A 23,105-nucleotide genomic window follows, 5' to 3' on the forward strand; every position below is an offset into this window, starting at 1 on the left:
CCGGTGGTTATGGATACGGGTCATCTGGCAACGCACAAGGAGGGCACAACGCGAGGGGAAGAGGGCGGGGGCGGGGGCGAGGGAGGGGGCGAGATGGACAGTATTGAAGGACGTTGATCGCGATGGTTTACTGTAGCCTGTAGTCTGCTTTATAATTTATGACAGCGATGCACTTATGTATTGCTTGTCGTATGTCCGTTGATCGAGGCAATTAATATCGCAGTGCTGCACGTGCGCTACGGAGGCCACATGCTTATGTCAGATCCCCATCCCCATCCCGCCCCGGCGACGAATGGGTTCGGCATGCGGCACTGCCTCTCAGAAATCCATATCCTCTCCTCGCCTCTCCGTATATGTAATCTCTTTCTCTCTTCCGCCCTCCATCACGCCCTCATCACGACCTCTCTCAGACTTTCCAGACTGCGTCTCTCTGTGGCCATGGCTGCCAGTACTGCATCTATACCTGCGAATATCCTGCCACTGCCCCCAGCCCGGGAGATCCCATCGACGCTTGTATCAAGCCTGAAGAGTTGGTGAGTGCTGGTTGTATCAATCCCGCACAGCTTTAGCTTACGGTGCTATCAGGTGGGCTGCGGGAGAAAAAGAAAGTGCCGCCGCCGAGGAGCGTCTGCTGAGGTGCGTTCAGACCACTCGCCCGATGTGGCCCACTGCTCACATCCATTCAGGAAGTTGCCTTTCTTCAGACCCGCAGGCTCTCCACCCCAAAGCCCAGATGACAAGACACCGGTCGTCGCCCAAAGCAAGCGCGTGGAGCTCGACAACCCTAAGCACTATCTGAACACCCTCGCAATGACGCCCATCTCTCCATTGAAGCCACACAATCATCCTCCAGCCGTTCTCCTCCATGGATATGGTGCAGGGCTCGGTTTTTTCTACCAGAATCTTTTCGCATTGGGCAACTGGGCTGGTCGCTCTGGTACGCCCGTGTATGCGGTTGACTGGCTGGGTATGGGTCGTTCTGCCCGTGTACCGTTCTCGATAAAGGCGAAACGCAATGACATAGACGGCCGCGTGAAGGAGGCTGAGGGGTTCTTTGTCGACTCTCTTGAACAATGGCGGCAACACATGGGGCTCGAGCGCATAACTCTTATCGGTCACTCCCTTGGAGGCTACCTGAGCGTTGCCTATGCGCTGAAGTATCCCACGCGCGTGAGCAAGATCATCCTGCTCTCCCCTGCGGGTGTTCCGCGGGACCCAAACAGCACTGTCTACTCGCGCGAGGTCACCGACGAGCAGGACACGAGCGCATTGAGCGCAGACCATGCAGAGCGTGCGACGCAGCGGCGCATTGAGCGGCTGAAGACTGGCCAGCTGGAGGCGCAGAGGAAAGAGAGCCGCTCTCGGAGGTTGCTCACGTATCTCTGGGAGGAGGGATGGAGTCCGTTCCAGGTAGTGAGGTCGTCGTTGTTTTTCAGTCCTATGTTGGTCGGCAAATATTCCAGTCGACGTTTCATTGGTCTGAATGAAGAAGACACGAGAGCCCTGCATGACTATATCGTCAATCTGGTTCTAGCGAAGGGCTCGGGAGAGTATTGCGTTTGTGAGCAGCTGCCGGTGTCATGCTTTTGGGACATACTGATTGACGAACGACTTAGCACATTTGCTTGCACCGGGTGCACACGCACGAAGACCTCTCGTAGACCGCATAGCTGCCCTCAAGATCCCAATCACCTTTGTCTGTGAGTGTCATGCGTATGTGCTTCGTCATGGATGGAGTCTGATGCTTGCTCTTAGATGGCGATAGCGACTGGATGGATCCGGAGGGCGGTGCACAGGCCGTAGAGAACCTGCGTCAAGCAGGCAACGGCGACGGAAAGATGTACATCGTTCCGCACGCCGGCCATCATGGTGAGCCTTTTTAGATTTCATCATATGAGGTGGATGCTCAACGAGAACGACAGTGTACCTAGATAACCCGAAGGCCGTCAACGATCTCCTCGTCAAGGAACTAGATCGTCACCAGGACAGGCCGCAAGTGTAGCCTGCCTATGTGGCCAGTATCATTTTCTCGTGGGTTAGGACTTCGGAGATAATGTGGACCTTGGAACGCCATTCTTGTTATAGATCACTATATAGATCGTCATCTTTCTGTACATCTCTTATAATCTGCATGTCTACTGTCTTCGTCGTATTAGGCTCACTGGTAGTTTTCAGTGAGGTTATCGAACGCGAAGAAAGCGCGTCATTCTCTCTTTGTCGATCCACGATCATCCAGCATTGACCTGGCTGAGAGTCGTTGACACGCTCCTGCCTCATGTCGCTCGCTGGGTTCATAACTTCTCACAGTTGTGATGGCGGAGTGATGGCAGCAGCTTTGTCCTTTGTACACCGTAGAGGACGGCACCAGCCGTGCTTCCTCCGTCTCGGACCATCTCCTAGTCGCAGAAGGGCATCATCACCTCTGTCCTAATTTCCTGACGGACTACCTGCGCTCATCGAGCCCTGATTATGAATTGATAAAGACTATCATTGACTAGAAGATCTGTGTCATCGCCTAGCATGGTGAAATCAAAGAAAAGAGGCCCTCCGTACGAAGACGACCCGGGTTGCAAGTTCATCGTCATCGAGGATCCGTGGCCAGGAAATGCGATAGGCAAGGCTCGCACTCCGAGATACTTCAACTACCTCGGCGCATGGGTCTTCTACATGTTGGACAAGAAGGTGGATGCAGAGGCGATCTACTCGGTGAACACCGTACGTACTGCCATATCCAACACTATGGAAGTGTATTCAGTTAGCGACACGATCTCAGCGCACCGAGGTCATCGTGAAACTCCCAGAAGACGTCGACATCGCGCCTCTCCTCGGCGCGCACAAATGGCGAGAGTTCCTCAAAGTCGAAAATCCCGCCGACAAAAACCGCGTCTCCCACGTGTTTGAGTACAATTACAGGAGCAAGGGGGACCCAGTTAACCGTAGGTAGTCACAACCAGGTGTCTGCGGATGCGCTGGTGGTGCATGTTGTAGAGCTGACGGATGGCCCCGCACAGATCAGTGGCTCGAGATCGTACCCCTTGGAGGAGATCCACCTCCGCACGTTCATTTCCCGGTAAAGTTACCGTACCCACGGGTACATTGGGCTTCGCTAGCGGACAGGAGATGTGCAGACTTGTCTCTTCCGCTGCCCAAGACTCGGCAACGCACGCCGCCAGTACGTGTCGCACTGCTAAGTGATCTCTACTGCTTTGTTCACGTTGTGTTGGTTTAGAGTGTATTCAAGCCATATGAGCGACCTGCACATTTGGAGAATGCTCAAACTGCGCAGTTGGCAGAGGAGGAGTCAAGGAATGCTGCAGAGCATAGTCATGATAGTGATGGCGACGATGACGGCGACGATAACGAAGAGGAGCGAGAGGTCGGGTCAGAGCAGGTGCACGAGATGCCAGTGCAAGGTCGGTGGACATGTTATGGTGTGGATTGCTTGCATTCAGCATATGTGCACCTCTAGGCCGACTCAAACTTGGCAAACACGATCCATATGAAGAAGGTACCATCTTGCAGTGAACTTGCGCATAAAATGTCTGAATTTGAACCAGAGGATGCGGCAATGATGTTCGTCAAGCAGGAGCCGTCGGAAGACTCCATTCCATTTGCAGAAGAGCTCCGTGATACCCGCGTGAAAATGGAGGCGCCTGAAGTGACGGTGAAAAGAGAAAAATCCCCCGTGCCAGGTCGGTGCATATCGAGCTCATCACAGATGCGTGACTCACCATTGACCGTCTCCAGCGGAAAAGCAGCCATCGGCGGCATTCATAGCGATGTTCGAAAGATCGCAGCGCCTTGCCGCTGAATGTAAGTAGACACGTTCACTGACTTAGGTGACGTAAGCTGATTCATGAACAGCAGCGCAGAGTGTCACGGTTGCTCCACAACCTCTGCTAACTCTGCGTGAGTCTGCGACAGAGCGCATTTTGCTGATTATATGAAATGCTAACGCGCAGCTCGGGAAGCGGCGACGCGGCCTGTCCCTATGACAGAGATACCGCACAACACTCCGATATTGGGTCAGCTAGCAGTCATACCTATAAGATGCATCGCGATGCTGAATCGTTATTGCGCATGCAGATGTACGCGTCAAACCGGAGCTTCAAGAACATAGCCTCCCTCCCGAGGTGCTATCTCGAGCCTCAACGTCAACGACAACGGATCCCAGACCGCGTGGACAGTCCTCAGTACCGAGAAAAGGTACATGAATAATCTCAAATGATTGTCTTCACTCTGTTGACGAAAATGCTGCAGAATATATGCTCCCGGTGAAACCAGAGCCTCTGGAGCATGCGCTACCTCCGCCTCCTTCCCGTATGTTCCACGTTGTTCCCACAAAGTCTGTTTTTACACATTACTTGTATGCAGGGCCTCCAACTGGGAGCAGCATACAGCAGAGAAATCAAGGTATGTACCAATGCCGTCAACGTAGCTCAACGAAGTTGTGTTAATCATTGCGTTGATTTGCAGTGCGGGGTGAACAAATGTCGAGCTGTAAGTCCCGTAAACATTGATCTGCATGATTCGTTCTCTTACATTCATGGCTAGTGCCATCGTTTAAGCGGATTAAGAGAGAGGAAGATGGTAAGTCTGCGAAGGACTACCGATCCGGTCAGGCATTGACTTTTGTGCAGACACAGGACCCAAAAAGAGAATCAAGCAAGGATCTCATTATTAGCGGAGGCAGGAGCATTTCGGACGTGGCCGTCGCGGCTTCTCATGGGGGTCGTTCATTACTAGCTTCAAATTGTCGACTGTCGCATTATTCTTTCGCATGATTATAAAGTACAGTTGTTACTACATCTACATTCCATTTCATCATAGTCAACGCTGTAATGGAAGTGGCGGAAGCAATCCATTGGTCACAAAACAAAACAAAAATATCTCTCATTCCATTTGTTACTTTCTGCCGGCCGCCAAAAGACGACCGACAGATAAGTATCAAAAAGAAAGAGAAGATCCACCAACGCCAGTACTCCATTAATCACAATTTGAACCAAGATTCTCCCTCAGTCCATTTGCTACCTCTTGAAGACCGTCAACTGACGGACCGCATAAGAAGCAACAAAGAGAAAGAGAAGATCCCCCGACGACACAAGCCGGTACTGCAGTGGCAAGGTCATCGCGCCCCCAGGTTGCAAGCAGAGCCCGGAGGACAAGGGCGGCAAAAATTAGATAACCAATAATGGAGGCGGTGCCTCCATAATAGTGGTTAAACTATTAAGAACAGATACTACACTTGATCTAAGCCAAAAGGCCAGAGTGGTAAGGAATCAGCCTGTCGGAGGTTCGTATATATGCTGTCGCTCGGCGCGCGCACGGACCAGCACAGTTTAGGGTAGCCCCGCCTAAGCGCTAAGGCGCGTTGTGACCACTAATCGCGCACCGACGGCTTTGCTGTAGCATGTGCATATCATAGATTATGCAGTACATTCTGAATTATACATCGGTAGCTACGGCTATCGAATGTTTTTATTCGCAACTGCTCACATCTTCCTGAGCACTTCCGCGAGCACCTCGTGGGTCTTGCTCTTTCCACCCAGGTCGGGCGTCAGCACTTGTTCCTCGCGGATGACCTCGTTGACGGCGTTGTCGATTCTGTCCGCGCCCTTACCATAGCCCATGTGTCGCAACATGAGCGCGGCAGAACGGATCGCCGCAAGCGGGTTAGCAATCTCGCGACCCGCGATATCGGGCGCCGAGCCGTGCACACTATGGAGCATATGGATAGTAAGCTCAAGGAAGGAAACGCTTCCAGGAATGACGTACGGCTCGCCCATGACGAAGTCGTCGCCAGCATTTATCGAAGGCACCAGTCCCAATGAGCCGACGAGCGCTGCTGCGGCATCTCTGCAATCTATTGTTAGTTAGGAGGCAGAATGCAGAGAGTGGCAACGCACGAGAGAATGTCGCCGTAAAGGTTCGGCGCCACCATAACATCATAGATCCTAGCGCAAATGCATGCGTCACATACTGCGAGCATCTCGACAAGTTAGACTGACTGAGGTTCCCGAATCAGCCTGCACAGAATATCAAAAAAAGTCAAGACGGAACCACATTAAATGAGTATGCGAAAGTCAAACGTACCGATAGACTGCGCTGTCTACAATCTGCTCCTCGAGGGTGATACTATCAAAGCGACCGTCCTCTTCCAACCGCTTTACGCTGTGAATGGACTCCCTGAAGAGGCCGTCCGTGACAGAGAGAACATTGGACTTGTGGATGATGGTGACTAGCTAAATCGACGAGTAGCACTCTTAGTATTTAGGAAATGTGCAACAGCTTGCATCGCGGGATTCACCTTGCGAGGCCTCTTGAGAGCGATCTCGAACGCCATCTTGCCGATGCGGCGCGAGGCACGTTCTGTGATAAGACGCGTCGCGCGTGCTTCTCTCCCATGTTCGGTGCGTGTCATAGTCTCATGCTTAATGTACTGTGCATTGTATGGAAGACGGGTCACGGACGGAGGGTTCGTCATGCAAGCGGAAGACTATACCAAGCACTCCGTGTTCTCTCGGACGACAACTAGATCGATGTTCGGCTTCGCAGAGGGATCTTTGGGAACCTAAGGCATACCTTTAACATGCAAGAAGTAGAAAGAAAGAGGTAACACGTACGGATACTACCGGTCGCACATTGGCATAGAGGTCGAGCTTCTTACGCAGTCCGACAATGGGAGACGAGTAGCCAGTGACCTTCTTAATGGGAGAGCTGCAATAAGGTGAAATTAATACATATTTCAAAAAATTGCAACAGCAAACGACGTACCTGACCGCACCGAATAGAGCGCAGTCGCATTCCTTGAGGGCTCTGGGGGACGTTCACAGGACCTCAGCGGTACAATCCTGCGTGAAACGTACTCAACAGTGTCCTCCGGCAGCGCTTCTCCCGACGTCGCGAACAGCTCAAAGCCTGCCTCCAGGTCTACGAACTCGAGCTTTGGAATGTCGGATCCAAGCGCCTCGAGGGTTGCCCGCGCTGCCGGAATGACCTCCCTGCCGATCCCGTCTGCGGGGATGAGACCGATCTTGAGCTTCTGCCGGGCAACGCTCGACATCATGCGCAAGGGAGCGCGGAACGCCATCTTTGCGACGGAATGTATGTGAGACCAAGATGAACGATTTACACCCAAGGTTTGCGGAGACTTTCGACCCGAGGGACCGACGCGCCCAATCACTTTGCTTTGACGCAAGTTTTGGCATCACGTGGTCGTCGCGTCACGTCCGGCGCCAATCCTTCTTGCGCGCGCGAATCGCATCTTGCTCTGATCGTATTTTTTCCAGCACTGGCATGAAGTATAGTGCCTAGCTGTCACTGCATTACTCTCTGCTTGCCAGCATTGCACTTATAGTTCATGACGCCCACGCCCCGTCTATCCGAGCATTGTCATCAGAATCAAGCAATTAGCTGTCTCGGCAGACTGCAGGTCACGAATGCTATGTGTTTTTAATAGGCTTACGGGTTCGTATCTTCCGGAGCGTCCAAGAACCAAATTTACGCCAATGTTCGTAGAGCTTATCCGCTTCCTTCGGATGGCTCTTCCCGGCGTGGTAGAGCCGTCTATGTATGCATGCAAAGATGCACGCCGAAGCCCACAGTCTGTGACTTCATCGGCGGTGGCCTGTCTACATTTCATTTGATGGCTCAATAGAGTGGCATAGCACTTGCAGAGAAGAGACCGGAGGTGGCATGTCTAGTGCGTAATTCTCCATGAAACGTTTGACATTATGATCTCTGTTTATAGGTGTCTGTCAGACAATACCGTACGGTGCTGTATCATGGCCAATGCGACATGTGCAGTTGGTTCCGCCGTCATTGCAGGCGATGTTCTCTCATCCCCGTAGAGCTTGCCAGTAAATGTCTTTTTGCGTCTTGAGGTGAGTGAAATCCTTCTCGTCGGGAAATTTAAATGATACTACTGCATTTCAAGCGGCCACGTAAGCTCTGCTCTATAGAATATGCTGTAGAGACCGTTCAATGAATGTTGAGACCTGTCTCCACAATGTCGAATAATATATCAACAACATTTGCTCGTTAGATCCCAACATCCCATGCCTCATCTGGCAACACCATAGCGATCAACAATTGAGCGGATCAAGCGAAGAGAGGGATTCGTTGTCAGCCTCCCGTCACACCATGGCTGGCCACCCTGTCAGAGATACTACGACTTATGCTATCAACAGCCTTATGTTTCGAGTTGAAGTTGGCCGCAGCAGTGAGCAAGGCCTTTAATGCGCGGTAGTACATGGAAGTTGTCTCTCTGACGTGCGAACTTCTTTCTCTTCCCAGTCGTTGATGTGGGCTTCGGTGAAGCAGTGTCTGAGTCGGTGGCCAACAAACGCTCGTCACGATCACGTGCAGAGTCCTCAGCGCGACCCATCAGCGCCTATTCCATCTGCGAAACCTCCACCCGCTATGCTCCTCACGTCGAACTCTTCCTCGCAACCTGTTCTTGTCAATCGCACTAACCTTCAAGCTCAGAAAGGAAGTTCAGGATGCTCAGTGTCCCAGCTCTTGAACCCACCTGCAGACCGCAAGAGGCCCTCGATAGATTTAGATGGTCGCCAGAAGAAGCGCGTGAAAGTTGCCCTGAAGACGCGTGAAAATGACATCGCCTCCCAAGAATGTGAAAGCGATGATGATATTGTGGACGACTCTGTTGTGAGGGATAGAGCACGTAAACGGACCGCGTTCGCTTTGAGAGACTCTGCCATGATGGCAGCTGCTGGATTCAGGAGACTTCCTTCCTGTGGGTTCTACCATTATCCTGTTACTAGAGCATCGAGATTGACCTTCAATGAAAGTTTCGACGCGTCCAATACTTGAGACCTTTGTCTCCTCTTCTAAGACGGACCTTTATAGGTTCCATCCTGATGACGCGCGGTCATTCATGACCATACCATACTGCTTGTCTTACACTCACGGTATGTATTCATAGCCATCTTCTACCAATTGTATATCAAATCTCAACAATTGCTCCTGTCAGAGGCAAAGCGCGGCGGGAAGTCGTTGCTGGCGGTCGCCACAGATCAAGGTTCAGTACACGTCGTAAACACCAGCAAGCGACAAAACTGGAATTGTGGCACGTCGTAACGTCTCTGATTTGAATTCATATTCACACATCAATTCTAGAACCTCAACGCGAGAGTTTCATCTCGCATGCGAACGGCATTTTCGATGTCCAATGGTCTCCCTCTGATACGCTTCTGGCCACTGCATCTGGTGACCAAACCGTTGGTATCTCGACGCTAGAGTCGTCGGTGTCGCCTGAAAATAGGATAGTACGTGTTCTTGAAGGCCACTCCAGCACTGTCAAATGTGTGGCATGGGAACCATCGAGGGACGGGGACATCTTGTGCAGTGGGAGTCGGGATGGCACCATCCATGTGTGGGATCTGAGGACAGAATGCCGTGCCGGCTCCGATGGGCGATCGGGAGCAGCCATCATGGTGTTGGGAGCGCATGAACCTGAAGGCCAGCAACCCAAGAGAAGAATAGGCAAGTCAATACATACCCCGCGGAGCGTGACGGGTATTGCATACACAGAGGGTGACCCTTACCGGTTGATCAGCAGCGGATCTTGCGATGGGTACGTCGTCTTCAGTTATTATAGGTGCGTTTTTATTTGATATGTGAGCATGTAGAATCCTTCGACAATGGGACTTGCGTCAAGCACGCGGCAAAGAGCTGCAGTACGATGGACCGACGACAACACCTCTGTGCATGTCGTCGTTAGACCCAACAACTCTGCAGGGCACGCGCCGTCCTCGAGGAATCACCTCCATTGTGCCAGGGCGCGGACCCACCGCCGGACTGCTCTTTGCACTTGGCAGGGACTCCCGCATACACACCTACTCCCTGCCGTCTCTCGACCCTCTGTCCGGCTACGTGGAAGCGCAGGATCCCTGGACATATACCCACCCGGACATGCAAACGAACTCATTCTATGTACACCTCGCCCTGTCACCGTGCGGACGATGGCTCGCAAACGGAAACGCGTGCGACGGACGTGTCTTCTTGTTCGACGTTAGTAACGCTGCGTCGTCAAGACACGCGCGAAGCGGCGGCGCCCCGCCAGCGGTGCAGCTACGCGGGCATGTTCGAGAAGCGGGCTCGCTGGACTGGGCAGATGGCATGCTGGCGACCTCTTCGGAAGATACCACTGTTAGAGTGTGGAGGCCGAACATGGAAGTTTCTCGAAGGTGCCATGATGATAATGAGGAGATGGAATGGGAATGGAGTTGGGCGACGAACTAAGTAGATCGGACCCGGACTATTAAGCGTATATCTCAACCCTATTTCAACAGATGTATCGTATCCACCAGCCTTAATTCCCGCTCATTATGCCCGAGAGTCGCTGTTTGTTCAACATGAGATAGATGGCATTAGTAGCTGTACAACGGGTATGAATATGCAATAGATAATGTCCACGCAGAGCCCAGCAATAGCAAGAGACGACTAAGGTATGTTGCAAGTTCGGCGTATAGCCTATTTCTTTTGAATTGCATTGACCAGCCTAAAGTCCGTATCGTCATGAGCGGCGCTGATGCAGGCCTGCGATGATCACAATGATAGGGTAGATTCACGCACCAGTCCAGACCTTCTTCGAGACCCTCGCCTTTCAGCGCGCAACTTCCACGCACGCTCCATTGGCGCTCTTTCTCCCCTCCTGCGAGTCCCAGCTGTTCGCTAATCTCCTCAGGCTTCAGCGCACCCTCAACGTCCTGCTTGTTGCAGAAGACCAGCAATGGCACGCCAGCAAGCTCTTCCTCAGATAGCATAGTGAGCAGTTCCGACCGTGATATGGACAGTCGCGCAGTGTCAGAGGAATCGATGACATAAATGATCGCAGCAGTATTGGGGAAGTAACACCGCCAGTATGGTCTGCGTATATGAGCGTGGATGCAGGAAGCATACAGGTAATACATACCGGATACTTGACTGGCCCCCGAGATCCCACACTTGGAACTTGATATTCTTATACTGTCCAGCTAGTCAGCAAAATAGACTCATCGACAATTCTGTTCAACCAACTTCTACTGTCTCCACGTTGAAGCCGATGGCTATGTGACATGGCTTGTCAGCCGACGCACCACCGAGAGCGGGCTGACCTACTAGGGATGGTGGACACTACTTCTCCGATCTAGCACCGCAGCTGAATATTGGTAGATCATTGACACACGATTTGACAAGCATTCACCTGTAGTCTGTAAAGGATGGTTGTCTGTCAGAACATGGATCGGTCAATGTCCGTTCTGCCGCTACAGCATTTCGACGCGCACCTTGCCCGCGGAGTCAAGGCCAAGCATCAGTATCCGGACATCCTTCTCTTTACTCCAGTGCACGAGCGAGGAGAGTGAAGTGAATAGCGACGATAATGAGAGACCCATGGTGGACGTGGAGGGTGCAGGTTGGCAAGAGAGCCGTTCCCGCAAACGTGCAGCTGCAATAAGCAGGCCGATCACCACCTGGCTTACGTACGAGAACCGCCCATAAATAACCTCGCTGTTACCGCTCGCCTGGCTCGGCTACGATTTCTCCTGCAAACTCACCCTAGCATCCTTTCCATCATGTCTGTCGATGCTATGGCCGTAAATGACGGCTCTCACACGAAAGACATGCGAAAATCCCTAAAGTCTAAGGAGAAACACGACTCTGGAGCGGGTGAACGCAACAAGTCGTCCAGGAAGAAAGCAAAGCTCGCAGAGGCCGGTTCAGAAGCAACGGACAGAAATCTTGCGCAGGCGGCGGAGCACATCAAGGACAAGAAGCGGAAGAAGAAAGATGTTAAAAGCGCAGCTGAGGTCGCTGCGCAATTTGTGGCTGAGGATTCTGTAAAGATAGATGGAAAGCCGAGGAAGAACAAGAGAAGCGATCGAAATCAAGCAGAACAATCCGTCGCAGAGGAAGGTGCTGCGCGTGATGCTGTAACGTTAATAGACAAGAAGCGGAAGAAAAAGAGCAGAAAGCAGCAGGACAGTGTCGATGATGTGCCTCAGCTACTAACGGATGACGATAAGAACGTTGGAGATGCGGATGGGCAGGTAACTGCGCAGGACAGATCAGAGGACGCGGTAGACGCGAAGAAGACGCGTAAAGAGAAACGCAAACACAAGAAGGACGCGTCGGAGGGAGCCCAGGAGACGGTGGAAGCCGAAGGAAAGCCTATGGCTAAGGAGAAACGCAAGCACAAGAAGGACGCGTCGGAGGGAGCCCAGCAGACACAGCAGGCCGAGGAAGAGCCTGTGGCTCAAGAGAAGCACCAGAGGAGGAAACGGAAGAGAGACACGGACGTACAGGAAGATGGTAGCACCACGAAGGAGCACAAGAAAAAGAAACGAAAACAGGACCCGAACAATGATGAGTCCCTGAGCGAACAGGCCCGCAAGGGTATGCTCTTCTATACCTTTTGAAATGTATCCTCGCTCACTGCTGATCCTATATTATAGCACTGCACTACGCGTTCACGCAATTCGACGATCCTGTGAGCTGGAAGTTCAATAAGGCGCGCCAGAATTGGCTCATCCGGAATGTATGGTCTGCACGCGCGGTGAGTGCACGGTGTTCTTCCGGTCCGTCGCGTCGTGCTAACGGGGATCCTGTTGCTATAGATAACAGACGAATACATGACGTTGTTGCAGCGATACCTAGCTAATATGAAAGGAGGAGCACGAGATGTGAGTGCTCGACAGGTTGCGGGTAGTCACAGCATGCTGATACTTCGTCCAGGCACTCATAAAGAGTTGTCGAGACATGCTGGAAGATCAGCCGACCTCGGATGTTGCTGTAGGTTCTACAGAGCAAGCTGCTGCGAAACCTTCTGACGTGGAGCCGTCAAATCCTACTGGAGACATTGAGATAAAACGATCCCGCGCATCGGCCCTGCTCGCAGTTCTTGTTCATGAACAATCCTCATAGCATATCCCCGATTTTTACGCTTACACATCGCACATGTACACCAGCAATGCCGTCGCCATGACCCATGAACGACGACAGAATTTCTTATTTCAAGTCAACACCAACGCAGTACATGCAAAGTACAAGACAATTTCAACTGCACGTAGGCGCCGACAAAAATTCCACAGCTAGTCCAGATCAAGTGACAAAAGAGTGTTTACGAGCGGTTCAGGCAGCGACCGCCACCGGGGTAGGCACATGCAGAGCATCAGCCTGCAGGGCCAACTCAGCGACGTCGACCTGCACCTTCATCGCAGTCGATTTCTCAACCATAGGACCCAGGAGGTTGTTGAACTTGTCACGAGTGACCTTGACGGCGCGAGCATCCACAATTCTCTGTTGGCCTGTGTGCAAGACCTTCGGCGCAGTGCCATCGACCAGACCAAGGTGCTCGTCCGTCCAAATCGGCTGCACCGGTTTCGCGTCGGGCATGCCTACATTTGCACGGCCGCCCTCAGCCTTCCACTGCGACGTGCGCTTGATGCCGAGCTCCGTGAAAGTCTGGTCCACCGCACGCGCGAGGCGAGCAATCTGTTCGATGTTGTGTCCGGGCGTGACCGTGAATCGCAGGCGTTCCTCACCACGCGCAACCGTCGGATAATTGATCGCCTGGACGTACACGTTGTGCTTCGCAAGGAGCGTGTCGGACGCGAGCCTTGCGAGGGCGGGATCGCCGATGAGGATAGGGATGATGTGCGAGGGACCGGGGACAACAGGGATATCGAGCGCTTCCATGCGGGACTTGACCTCACGAACGTTGAGTTGCATGAGCTGGCGGTCGCCGAGGTACTCCCGCTGGTACGAGATGCTGGCGCGCGCGCCTGCCATGTTCGTCGGAGGGAGGGAGGTCGTGAAGATGAAACCAGCAGCGTAGGATCTGATCATGTCAACAAATTCCGTGGAACCTGCGATGTAACCGCCAATAGCGCCGTATGCCTTGCCAAGAGTACCTGTAGACGAGCCATTCAATATATGTTGACACGCATTGTGCGTATGCACTGACCAGTGATGATGTCAATACGGTCCATGATCGAGCCGCTGACGGGTTCGCGCCTGTTACCAGCGCGTTTCTGTGCCTCCCAATCGAGATGCTCCGCAACACCAGCACCGTGCGGACCGTAAAGACCGACGGCATGAACCTCATCGAGGAAAGTCAAGGCACCGTACTGCTTCGCGAGGTCACAGATCTCAGCGATAGGCCCGATACTGCCGCACATGGAGTAAACACTTTCGAAGGCGACGATTTTGGGCGTCTCTTTCGGGTACTGCGCCAGCTTGCTCTCAAGGTCCTGGAGGTCGTTGTGCTTGAAGATGACGCGTTTGGCGCCCGAGTGTCGCATTCCCTGAATCATGGAGGCATGGTTCATCACGTCGGAAAAGTACACACAACCAGGGAGCTTGCTCCCGAGGGTGGTGAGCGTAGCATCATTGGCGACATAGCACGACGAAAAGACCAGCGCCGCGTCCTTTCGGTGCAGCGCCGCGAGTTCCTCTTCGAGTGTGAGATGCATCCCGGTGTTCCCCGCGATGTTCCGGGTGCCACCGGCCCCGTGCCCGTAAGTATCCAAGGTACGGCTAAAAACGTCATACGCGTCAATCATCGGGTTAAGACTAGCGAAAAATGAATGAAGGCGTGACTTACTGCATGGTCTCGAGAACGATCGGGTTGTTTCCCATCCCGAGATAGTCGTTTGCGCACCACACCTCGACTTCATCCTTGGGATTACCGGTGTGTGCGATGGGAAACTTGTGTGCGAGACGATTGATATTGGTGAAGTAGCGGTACGAAGCATCCTGATGCTTTTTCTCCAACTCGATCATGTAGAACTTCTCGTAGTCGAAGCCGCCGGTCGAAGCGGCCTCCGTTTCCTTGTCCTTGCTCTGCGGGGGCTGAGCCTGCTTGTCTGCCTGTGCTTGGGCCGCGTGGAACGGGCAGCCCGACGCAGCAGCAGCCTTGGACGTAGAGCGAGCGGCGGCCTTGTCCTTGGCGACCTTAGCGAGGTCTTCAGCCATGCGGGCGGCGGCGAGGGCCTTGGACGCATGGGGACATTTCTCGATATTGGTTCCGGTGGGGACGGGGTACACGCCCTTCTCCTCGTGGATCTGCTTGAATTCAGCGCTGCCCGCGAAGCTCGCGTAGCCAGCGACCATCTGGCTGGAACGGAGCTGGAGGGCAGGGCCCATCACGGGGCACTGGGTCGCGCGCTCTGTGAGACGCGAGAGCGACGGGTAGCGCGAGGAGGACGAGGTGCATAGGGTGCGGAGGGTGGAGGTTTTGCTGCGGCCGAGGAAGGGGCAGGAGGACTTGAACTTTGCGAGAGAGGAGAGCCTATCCATGTTGGCGGGGGAAGGTGAAGCGCGACGATCGTGCGCTGGCTTCCTCTTATGGGCGGAAACTGGGCAACCAATCACACGCCGACCATTTGCAGACGCCCGTCGAACGACCCGTGAGCCCACCATCAGATGCTCGCAATGATGAATTCCTTGTTCGGCCGCAAAAATGCACACGTTTATGGATATTCCGGGTAAAATTAGTGACTCTGCAGTACATGCAGACAGCTCTCCATCACATCCACTGCGAGATCCACCTCTGTCTGCGTGATGTTCAGGCTCGGCACCAGTCGCACCGCATCTTTCCCCGCCGTCAACAGCAGCATGCCTCGCTCCCGCGCCATCGCGACCAGCTTTCCCGGATGGCTCTCGTCCTTGAAGCCCAGCCCCAGGATCAGACCCCTCCCGCGCACTCCCGGCTGCAACACGCTCGGGAACCATTCCGGCAGGCGGTGCAACCGTCCCTGCAAGTACGCGCTCATCTCCGCGACGTTCGCAACGAACAGACGCTCCGACAGACGCGACAGGACGTAGTGACCCAGTGCACATGCAAGAGGTGACCCTCCGAATGTAGTCCCATGGGAACCTGTCATGTCAAATTCGAGATGATGAGACCTGTGCTGACACGATACCGACACTCCGCTCCGAACGTACCAGTTGTCATAGTCTCTGCGACGCTGTCGCGCATGAGGACTGCACCAATAGGAAATCCGTTAGCTAAAGGCTTCGCCATCGTCACGATGTCAGGATGCGCGTCAACCGGCATCCTTGAGTGGGCCCACAATGAACCTGTCCTGTACAGTCCGCACTAGAGAGTCATACCACCGCAGTCAGCGGAGCATTCTTGCGATAGTCGATAGTCACGTCGCACACTTCCTTGCTTCTCCGCTGTGTGCAACGACGCGATTTGCTCACCTGGATCTCGTCATAGATGAGCACGGCACCCACTTGATTACACTTTTTTCTCAGAGCTTGCAGCCACGTTATGTCCGCTGCATGAATCCCACCCTCGCCTTGTATTGGCTCCACGATCACCGCGCATGTTTTCTGAGTGACAAGCCCATCCAGGCCCTCCAATTCGTTCAGCTTGCCGACTCGCACCCCGGGAAGCAGGGGCGCAAACGGCTTTTGGTATTTTGCATTCGTAGTCACGCTCAGCGCACCCATCGACCGCCCGTGGAATCCGCGTTCAAAGCACACGATCTCATACTTGTCGCATGCGGCGTCGTCCCACGGCCTGCCAGTAACCCCAGCCCAGCGCTCCTTGCCCAACTTGCGCGCGACCTTGAGTGCGCCCTCGTTTGCCTCCGTGCCCGAGTTGGAGAAGAACACCTTCGCACCGCTCGTCGTGCCTTCGACCGGGTGTTGCGAGCCTCTCTCCCAGCCGAGCCCGCCCTCCCGCTGGGTGAGCGTCACAAGCAGCTCAGCAAGCCTCCCTCCCCATTGGTTGTGGTAAACATTGCTGCTGTGCATCAGCGTAGACGCCTCGGATGCCATGACCTGTGCACGGCAGTTCGTAACAAATGATCAGCACAAATATGACACGAGCCAGCCCATACCGCGCTCCAGATGCGGAAAGATATCAAACATTCCCGACCCCATGGCATACATGACTCCATACTAACGAGCACCACTCACATTCGCGACACCCAGATCGGCATGGCCAAGCGCGTTCACGGCGATTCCCGCGCTGAAGTCGAGGTACCGCCGGTCCTCCGTATCCCACACATACGCGCCCTTGCCGTGGTCGAGCACAAACGGCGGGCGGGCATAGACCGGGAGAATGTACGCCTCGGAGCGGCTCAGTATGGCCTTGACGCTCCGCGGGACGCTCGCAGGGTCTTCTGGATGCGTCACAGCAGTGTATCGCGTGCAGGGCGCGCTAGGGATTTTGTTCGTTGAGCGAGGCGCAGACTATGTCATTTGGTGCGATCACAATGCATTGTGTCTGTCAGGCTTTAGGCACAGATATGTGCAGCGCGTGGCGTACCTCTGAGAGCGACGACGCGAACCGGACGGTTATCTGCTTGCTCCGGCGGGCGAGCGGATGTCTTGCGCGCAGCACGATACTACGCATTATGTGAAGCTGTACTTAAGCAAACAGCAGCCCACGCAATAGCAGGTCCTAGGTATGGTTAAGAGAGAGAAAGAATTCAGAGCTGGAGTCAAGCCGCCATCCAGGAGTCACCAATGCATCCTCGGCGTTTGCGATCGAACGCGATCGGTAGGGTTTTCCACACGTGATGGAGAGGTATACATGCTTCATCTGAATATGAAATAAAACCCACCTGAAGGTGCATCTACCTATGTAGCCTAACGGCGGCAGTGAAAGTTCGAGTTAAGCGTATCACCGGACTGACTGTCACTTTCCACCCCAGTACACTGGTAGTGTAGGTTCGATTACAGCAAAGTGCATTAATTGTTTAAACTTATTCATTTTGTTCCAGCAAGGTCTCTCTTAGGGTCAATGGCACAAACAGGTTTTCACAGTTGGCTTTCGAGATGGCTTTCATTAGCCTGCCTTTCACGATGCTCAAGGCTATTGCAAAATCTGCTGAAATTGCCACACTGAGTTTGGAACAACCTTTTTAAAAGCTGCTTTTGACTTGACAGAGTTCCAATATATAAAAAGTTCAAGTCAAGTATCCATGATTAGCCTCATCGTTCTGCATTGTGCAACAGACATTTCTGCACGACAGAGTGGAGACAGAAAATACATTCACCAAAGCTAGTAGTAGACAGTGGAAAGACCGGCACACGGTGTGAGAAGAATGAGCACAGCAATAAATGGACTGGCGATCTTCGAAGATCAGGCTTAGTCTCTGCTCCTGCTCCTGCTCCTGCTGCGGCTTGACGAGTCGCTGACAGACATCGACGAGCCAGTCGATGCAGAACGCGCAAGCTCCTGCCTTGGACCCCGTTCTCCACGCGGAGGAGGCGATGGAGAGCGCATCCCACCTCGCTCAACCCGGTCTTCCCGGATGGGCGAACGCGATGCCGGCGTAGACGGCGAACGGCGGCGCTCGCGAAGCACGCGAGGCAGCGGAGACCTCGGGCGCTCTCGCTCGCGAGGCATGTCAGGGCTGCGTGGCGGTTTGGGTGGCGGTGACCCAGATATTCCACGCGCACGGCGCGATGGAGGCTCTACCGAGCCCGAACGACGACGGCGCGGCGGTGAGGGCGAGCGAGACTCGAAACGGCGGCGGACGCGCGCAGGCGGAGGAGACAGCGAGCGGGACGCGGGGCGACGGGCACGCACGTGGGGAGGCGAAGGAGAACGGGAGGGCAACCGACGGCTGCGCGGTGCCGGAGAAGGAGAACGGGAGGACAAACGGCGGCTGCGCGGTGCAGGAGAAGGCGAGCGGGAGACGGGGCGGCGTCGATAGTCATCGCGCTCTCTATCTCGGGTTGGTAGGTCGCGGTGAGGTGGTGGACTCCTGCTTCGTCTGTCGCGAAACTCGCGCTCTCGATCCCTGTCCCGAGATAATGGGGGAGGCGGCATCCTCTCTCTGCGTTTCATCTCCTCTTCACGCTCCTTCCTCCTCCTATCTTCCTCTCTCCTCCGCAGACGGTCCCGCTCCTTCCTCTCTGCCTCCCATTTTTCCTTCTGTGCACGCATCTTCCCCCGCTCCTCTTCCCTCCGCCGCTCTCGTTCCTCCCTTTCCGCCATCCTACTCAACTTCATCTCCTCTTGCTTCTCCCTGTCGAACGCCTCACCCTCAGTGTAGTCGCTCCTTGTACCCAGCGCTCGAGCCATCCGGCTGAGTTCTTCCTTTTTGGCGGCAGCAATGCCATGGGTGTCTGATGGTTTCAGGCTCTTCGCATTCGAGGCTATCGTGTTCATAGTTGCTAGCAGTTTCTGGCGCAGTTCATCCACCTGCTTTTCAATTTCATCCTCCTCCGTGCTGCGAAGTTGATGAGTAAAGGATCCACCAGCTGCGAGCCAGCAATGCAGAGACGTACTCTTGCTCCTCCAGTTCCAACTGCAACTCCAAACATTTCACCTCAACCTTACGCTTTCTTTCGTGTTCAAGAATTTCTGCATCAGGTTCCCTATGTTTCGGCGGCGCCATGTCCCATACATTGGCTCTGTCTGCCGCCGACTGGTACACTCGAAGCGCGGACAGATTGCGGACGACATAACCATTGGTACCACTGGGAGAGGATCAGTCATCGCTGTTCTCGGAACTTTCTTTGCCGGTGTACGCACCTTCCTCGAGGGGTTGTGAGACCGATACCGTTATACATTTTGCACTCGTTCTGTGAGTAGCGTTATGTGAGACCTGAAAGTGGTCGACCGGTGTAGTGGTCGAAGCTGACGAACGCGTCTCGCGCGGAGCAACCTAATATCGCAGGCACGTGGTAGCCACGATGCGGCCGCCACCGACGGAGGCGCCGAAGATTGTGGCCATAGCTCGCGCCTCAAACTGTGTCCTATACTTCTGCTCAGAACAGTAAACTGTATTCGTACGGTAAATTCTATCGTAAAAGAATTCTATCGTAAAAGCAGCAATAAGAATAACCCGTTTCTCTACAATTACTCCTCCTTTTCTAGATCGTCGTAGTCCAGAACTTCACAGTCTAGTATGAGGGGCGCCAGCGGACAAAATTATGTGAGCTTAAGATTTGGACTATTTTGATTAGAATCGGCTCGTTTGTGCTTTCGCGTTGTGGCGTACGCTTTGGCACCTGATGTAAGCGGCTTGCGCTTACAGTTAAGACTTGTGTTTATGACGCGCGTTTGTGCTCAGGCTGCGCCACCAAATATATTCCTTCATTTCCTCTCACCTCCGTGCCTACAAGTGCCCAGGTGTTCACTGCGCAGAGCCCACCTCCTCGATTCCTCTCTCAGTACTTCCCCTCTACCAGCCCAAAATGACATGATAGACCAGGCAGCAGAATGACAGTGGCGGTGGAACATGCACATCAAGGACACTGTGCGTGGTTGAGATCTGGATGTTCTGTAAAATAGAATGGTCTGATGGGATTCTGCTGGCCGCTAGTGTAGTTACACATCCTCCTGAACAATACAGGCATGTTCGCAGTGTCTGCCTCTCCTGCAGCATCCGTGAATGGCCCGGATCCAATGTCGGTCTCTCTCATAGTGCTGGGTGGTGATGCCTCAAAGATGCAGCATCGAGAAACCCCAGGTCATGCACTGTACATGGCTCAGAAACATGAGACAGGGCCGCTTTTGCTCTGCCAGTTGAGCGGCATCACCCGTTTGCGTGTGAAGGGTGCTCTAGCAGGATACATGGCCGACGGAATGGCTCTGAATGGAGATAGTGGTGCAAGCGCGCCTGCGTGACTCATGTGACAGATCGGAACATGCCGAAATGCGTCGTGTCAATCAAAGCATAAGCATAATCAACGACCATAGGCGAATAATCCTTTTTGAGGTGCATATATACACAGAAACGTGCCGAAATCAATGCGCTATCCGATTTTAACACCTAACTAGGTGAGCATAAACTCGTTATCTCGAGCACAATATACTTTTGTCCGCTCGGGCGCGCCAAAGTCTAGGATGACTCGTGCCGAACAGAGGATCCGACTTATACCTCTCATACGCTGGTCTGGCTAGCGACTTTAAGGCTACGCGTTTATCCATTTCAATATCTTCGATGAGTGCCTCTGTGAATTTTCGGTGATTAGGAGCTCCGCGGATAGGAAAGACATGTGAACTAACCTCGTGAGGTGTAATCGAGCTCTGGCCTGATATATCCAAGTACGACTGCCTTCATCTCATGACCATAGAAGTCAGAGCAGAAGTCGTGCATGAGGTGTATCTCCTACGCACTTGTGAGCAACGTTGGCGGGGCGATGAGATGGGAACGTACAGCGGTCATCCTCTCGTTCTTGTAGAAGGGATTCCATCCCAAGCTCATGACCATCGGCATCACCTTCGAGTCCTCTTCAGGTAATATAGTCTTCCCATCCTTCTCCGTAGATATTTGAGCATACCCATAATATACTCCAGTACGAGTCACAGAACTCATGGGAGCTATGGATTCGTCCGGCAGATTCGCTATCGCAGACATTATGCTTTTGTCGAACATAGGTAACCTGAGACAAACCTGTCGGGCAGCCCAGGTCCTTGCCTCCTCTCCCAAAGCCTCGCTGTACTGCTCCGGAGACGTATATTGGAAAGGGAGATGCTGGGACATCGGGGCCCACGATATCAGGCCTCGTCTGCCGGAATGTATTAGTCCTTAGAGGCGCCGGCGGTCGTTCCTCTCTAGAGACGAGCTGAGGAGTAGCCTCTGTCAACATCATCTGGTGAGGGGGGCAGTCTGCGCACTGCAGAGCAGTCTATGGGGGTATCGGTCGGACGGGTATAATGGAAACAGTGCGCAGTGACAGGTGTATTAACGCGTTCGGCGGCGCGCCGGTGCCGCAATCGCACCTTTGCTAGAAACTCCCACCATGTCCTACTTTCCTCCGCAAACGTATGGGCAATATCAAACGCAGTACCCACACTATCCGTCACAGTACCCCGCGCAGGGACAACCTCTCGCAGGCTATCCCGTATATCCGCCTGGGCAGGCGAAGCCGGCCACGCCACCTCCAGAACCACACACCGCACCTGAACTGTCTGCCGTCTCACCTGAGCTCGCTTCCCATGCACTCCAAAGACTTGTCTCTGCTGAATTGCGAGGAAATGGATTCGAAACGGCCGAACCGGCGACATTGATAAGGCTCGAGCTTGAAGTGGCAGCCTGTCCGTCCATTGCTCTTGGTCCTGTGCTCATGAACCCTGACGTCAGGGGCCGTTTTCACAGTTGTGGAGCGACTGTACGAGCGTGCACACGATTACGCGAACCTCGCGAACAGAGCTGGGCCTATTGCGAAGGATCTATTGTTCGCGGCAGAGGAGCGTGGTTTTCAGATGAAGGAGCTTCACCAGTTCGCGAACAAATCAAAGAGTCGGCAGCAGGGTATGTTCTCCCAATCATAAACATTGCTGCGGTACTCATGCTCTTCTTCCCCAGTTGTAGGCCCGTTGAGGCTATTGCCACCGCCGCGGCGTTCTCCCTCGCCGGAATTATTGCCTTCTGACGATGAGAATGCTCCACCAGTCATTCCTGCCACTCTTCGGTCATTACCATGGGGAGAGCGTCAATTCCCTGCGTTGCCTCCTAAGCACACATATCTCAGGACACCGGTGAAACCTTATGCCATTGAAGAGTCGCTGCGCTTGCTTACATTACTTGAAAGGTCGTACCACAAAAGAGAACCGCATTGCCTTCACTGGAGAAGAAGCTGAAGACTGCTGGATTGGTCCAAGAGTCGTTAAAGAACCTGCTGACAGCGACAGAAGATAATACGGGGCAAGAAGATGGAGAGCTGTTGGGTGCGCTCGTGAATTGGGAGGCTACCACCCATCCGCGCAAGCGTTGGAAGCTCAGCGCATGATACTTTGGGGAAAGCCGACTCAATACTGCCTCGTACATATACAACGTGTACATTTATTACATCATGGACTCTTAAACTGTGAAAGGCTGGTTCATGGGGAAGATGGAGGTGAAGATAATTCCGAAGAATCGTATGCAGATTGACTTGCAGCAAGCGATGCCTCTACCGATTCTGCGACGATAGCGGATGCCAGTCGACCCGGCCGCATAGACCTCGTTACTCTCCTGTCGGCGGTTGTTACTGTTGGTGCTACCGCTGGCTTCTTTGGAGTCCTACTTGCACGCGTCCGCGAAGGTGCAGCTCGATTCGAATCATCCGTCTTTTGTTGAGTTTTGGCTGATGTTGTTTTCTTCCTTGTTGGTCCTCTTCCAGCTGAATTATCGGTGGATGTCGTC

General features: G+C 53.6%; 11 protein-coding genes across 11 annotated transcripts; 5 read left to right on the forward strand and 6 right to left on the reverse strand.

Annotated features, from left to right (window-relative positions):
* Positions 1–317: 317 nt before the first annotated feature.
* On the forward strand, positions 318–2,227 carry LAESUDRAFT_719219 (alpha/beta-hydrolase). Its single transcript, XM_040907589.1, has 6 exons — positions 318–533; positions 586–636; positions 687–1,561; positions 1,617–1,700; positions 1,756–1,869; positions 1,923–2,227. The coding sequence occupies exons 1-6, from the start codon at positions 439–441 to the stop codon at positions 2,000–2,002; spliced, it is 1,299 nt and encodes a 432-aa protein (XP_040770425.1). The 5' UTR covers positions 318–438; the 3' UTR covers positions 2,003–2,227.
* A 181-nt stretch (positions 2,228–2,408) lies between these two features.
* LAESUDRAFT_21283 (uncharacterized protein) lies at positions 2,409–4,726 on the forward strand. Its single transcript, XM_040901606.1, has 14 exons — positions 2,409–2,715; positions 2,774–2,936; positions 3,012–3,172; positions 3,230–3,413; positions 3,470–3,508; positions 3,558–3,692; positions 3,748–3,813; positions 3,868–3,909; positions 3,972–4,025; positions 4,087–4,206; positions 4,261–4,413; positions 4,477–4,500; positions 4,555–4,590; positions 4,641–4,726. The coding sequence occupies exons 1-14, from the start codon at positions 2,521–2,523 to the stop codon at positions 4,682–4,684; spliced, it is 1,416 nt and encodes a 471-aa protein (XP_040770426.1). The 5' UTR covers positions 2,409–2,520; the 3' UTR covers positions 4,685–4,726.
* A 766-nt stretch (positions 4,727–5,492) lies between these two features.
* LAESUDRAFT_808426 (mitochondrial NAD-homo-isocitrate dehydrogenase LysB) lies at positions 5,493–7,160 on the reverse strand (the record flags this gene model as incomplete). Its single annotated transcript, XM_040914065.1, has 10 exons — positions 6,867–7,160; positions 6,775–6,816; positions 6,624–6,717; positions 6,503–6,571; positions 6,308–6,439; positions 6,094–6,242; positions 6,009–6,026; positions 5,907–5,954; positions 5,776–5,856; positions 5,493–5,718 (listed from the first exon to the last, which is right to left on the reverse strand). Exons 1-10 carry the CDS (start codon positions 7,088–7,090, stop codon positions 5,493–5,495), a joined length of 1,083 nt encoding a protein of 360 aa, XP_040770427.1. The 5' UTR covers positions 7,091–7,160.
* Positions 7,161–8,803: 1,643 nt separating this feature from the next.
* Positions 8,804–10,263, forward strand: LAESUDRAFT_733488 (WD40 repeat-like protein; the record flags this gene model as incomplete). Its single annotated transcript, XM_040910428.1, has 4 exons — positions 8,804–8,930; positions 8,993–9,095; positions 9,155–9,595; positions 9,651–10,263. The coding sequence occupies 4 exons, from the start codon at positions 8,804–8,806 to the stop codon at positions 10,261–10,263; spliced, it is 1,284 nt and encodes a 427-aa protein (XP_040770428.1).
* Positions 10,264–10,494: 231 nt separating this feature from the next.
* On the reverse strand, positions 10,495–11,396 carry LAESUDRAFT_753955 (ARF/SAR superfamily; the record flags this gene model as incomplete). Its single annotated transcript, XM_040911824.1, has 7 exons — positions 10,495–10,522; positions 10,597–10,890; positions 10,937–10,989; positions 11,041–11,069; positions 11,122–11,149; positions 11,207–11,230; positions 11,289–11,396. 7 exons carry the CDS (start codon positions 11,394–11,396, stop codon positions 10,495–10,497), a joined length of 564 nt encoding a protein of 187 aa, XP_040770429.1.
* A 152-nt stretch (positions 11,397–11,548) lies between these two features.
* Positions 11,549–13,322, forward strand: LAESUDRAFT_689896 (uncharacterized protein). Its single transcript, XM_040906037.1, has 4 exons — positions 11,549–12,396; positions 12,456–12,556; positions 12,618–12,683; positions 12,736–13,322. Exons 1-4 carry the CDS (start codon positions 11,577–11,579, stop codon positions 12,922–12,924), a joined length of 1,176 nt encoding a protein of 391 aa, XP_040770430.1. The 5' UTR covers positions 11,549–11,576; the 3' UTR covers positions 12,925–13,322.
* LAESUDRAFT_669029 (5-aminolevulinic acid synthase) lies at positions 13,078–15,291 on the reverse strand. Its single transcript, XM_040905392.1, has 3 exons — positions 14,606–15,291; positions 13,967–14,538; positions 13,078–13,913 (listed from the first exon to the last, which is right to left on the reverse strand). Exons 1-3 carry the CDS (start codon positions 15,145–15,147, stop codon positions 13,132–13,134), a joined length of 1,896 nt encoding a protein of 631 aa, XP_040770431.1. The 5' UTR covers positions 15,148–15,291; the 3' UTR covers positions 13,078–13,131.
* Positions 15,292–15,465: 174 nt separating this feature from the next.
* On the reverse strand, positions 15,466–17,502 carry LAESUDRAFT_719223 (acetylornithine and succinylornithine aminotransferase). Its single transcript, XM_040907590.1, has 5 exons — positions 17,285–17,502; positions 16,933–17,208; positions 16,210–16,794; positions 15,949–16,102; positions 15,466–15,880 (listed from the first exon to the last, which is right to left on the reverse strand). Exons 1-5 carry the CDS (start codon positions 17,369–17,371, stop codon positions 15,495–15,497), a joined length of 1,488 nt encoding a protein of 495 aa, XP_040770432.1. The 5' UTR covers positions 17,372–17,502; the 3' UTR covers positions 15,466–15,494.
* A 387-nt stretch (positions 17,503–17,889) lies between these two features.
* LAESUDRAFT_669036 (cwf21-domain-containing protein) lies at positions 17,890–19,601 on the reverse strand. Its single transcript, XM_040905393.1, has 3 exons — positions 19,505–19,601; positions 19,258–19,449; positions 17,890–19,199 (listed from the first exon to the last, which is right to left on the reverse strand). The coding sequence occupies exons 1-3, from the start codon at positions 19,540–19,542 to the stop codon at positions 18,110–18,112; spliced, it is 1,320 nt and encodes a 439-aa protein (XP_040770433.1). The 5' UTR covers positions 19,543–19,601; the 3' UTR covers positions 17,890–18,109.
* A 1,064-nt stretch (positions 19,602–20,665) lies between these two features.
* On the reverse strand, positions 20,666–21,650 carry LAESUDRAFT_719224 (riboflavin kinase). Its single transcript, XM_040907591.1, has 4 exons — positions 21,372–21,650; positions 21,135–21,322; positions 20,984–21,086; positions 20,666–20,928 (listed from the first exon to the last, which is right to left on the reverse strand). The coding sequence occupies exons 1-4, from the start codon at positions 21,568–21,570 to the stop codon at positions 20,771–20,773; spliced, it is 648 nt and encodes a 215-aa protein (XP_040770434.1). The 5' UTR covers positions 21,571–21,650; the 3' UTR covers positions 20,666–20,770.
* Positions 21,651–21,720: 70 nt separating this feature from the next.
* On the forward strand, positions 21,721–22,710 carry LAESUDRAFT_753960 (uncharacterized protein; the record flags this gene model as incomplete). The annotated part of the gene is made up of 4 exons (XM_040911825.1): positions 21,721–22,015; positions 22,062–22,232; positions 22,287–22,459; positions 22,513–22,710. The coding sequence occupies 4 exons, from the start codon at positions 21,721–21,723 to the stop codon at positions 22,708–22,710; spliced, it is 837 nt and encodes a 278-aa protein (XP_040770435.1).
* Positions 22,711–23,105: the final 395 nt, after the last annotated feature.

Source organism: Laetiporus sulphureus, assembly GCF_001632365.1.
Source record: "Laetiporus sulphureus 93-53 unplaced genomic scaffold LAESUscaffold_1, whole genome shotgun sequence".
In the NCBI taxonomy this organism is placed as follows: Eukaryota; Fungi; Basidiomycota; class Agaricomycetes; order Polyporales; family Laetiporaceae; genus Laetiporus; species Laetiporus sulphureus.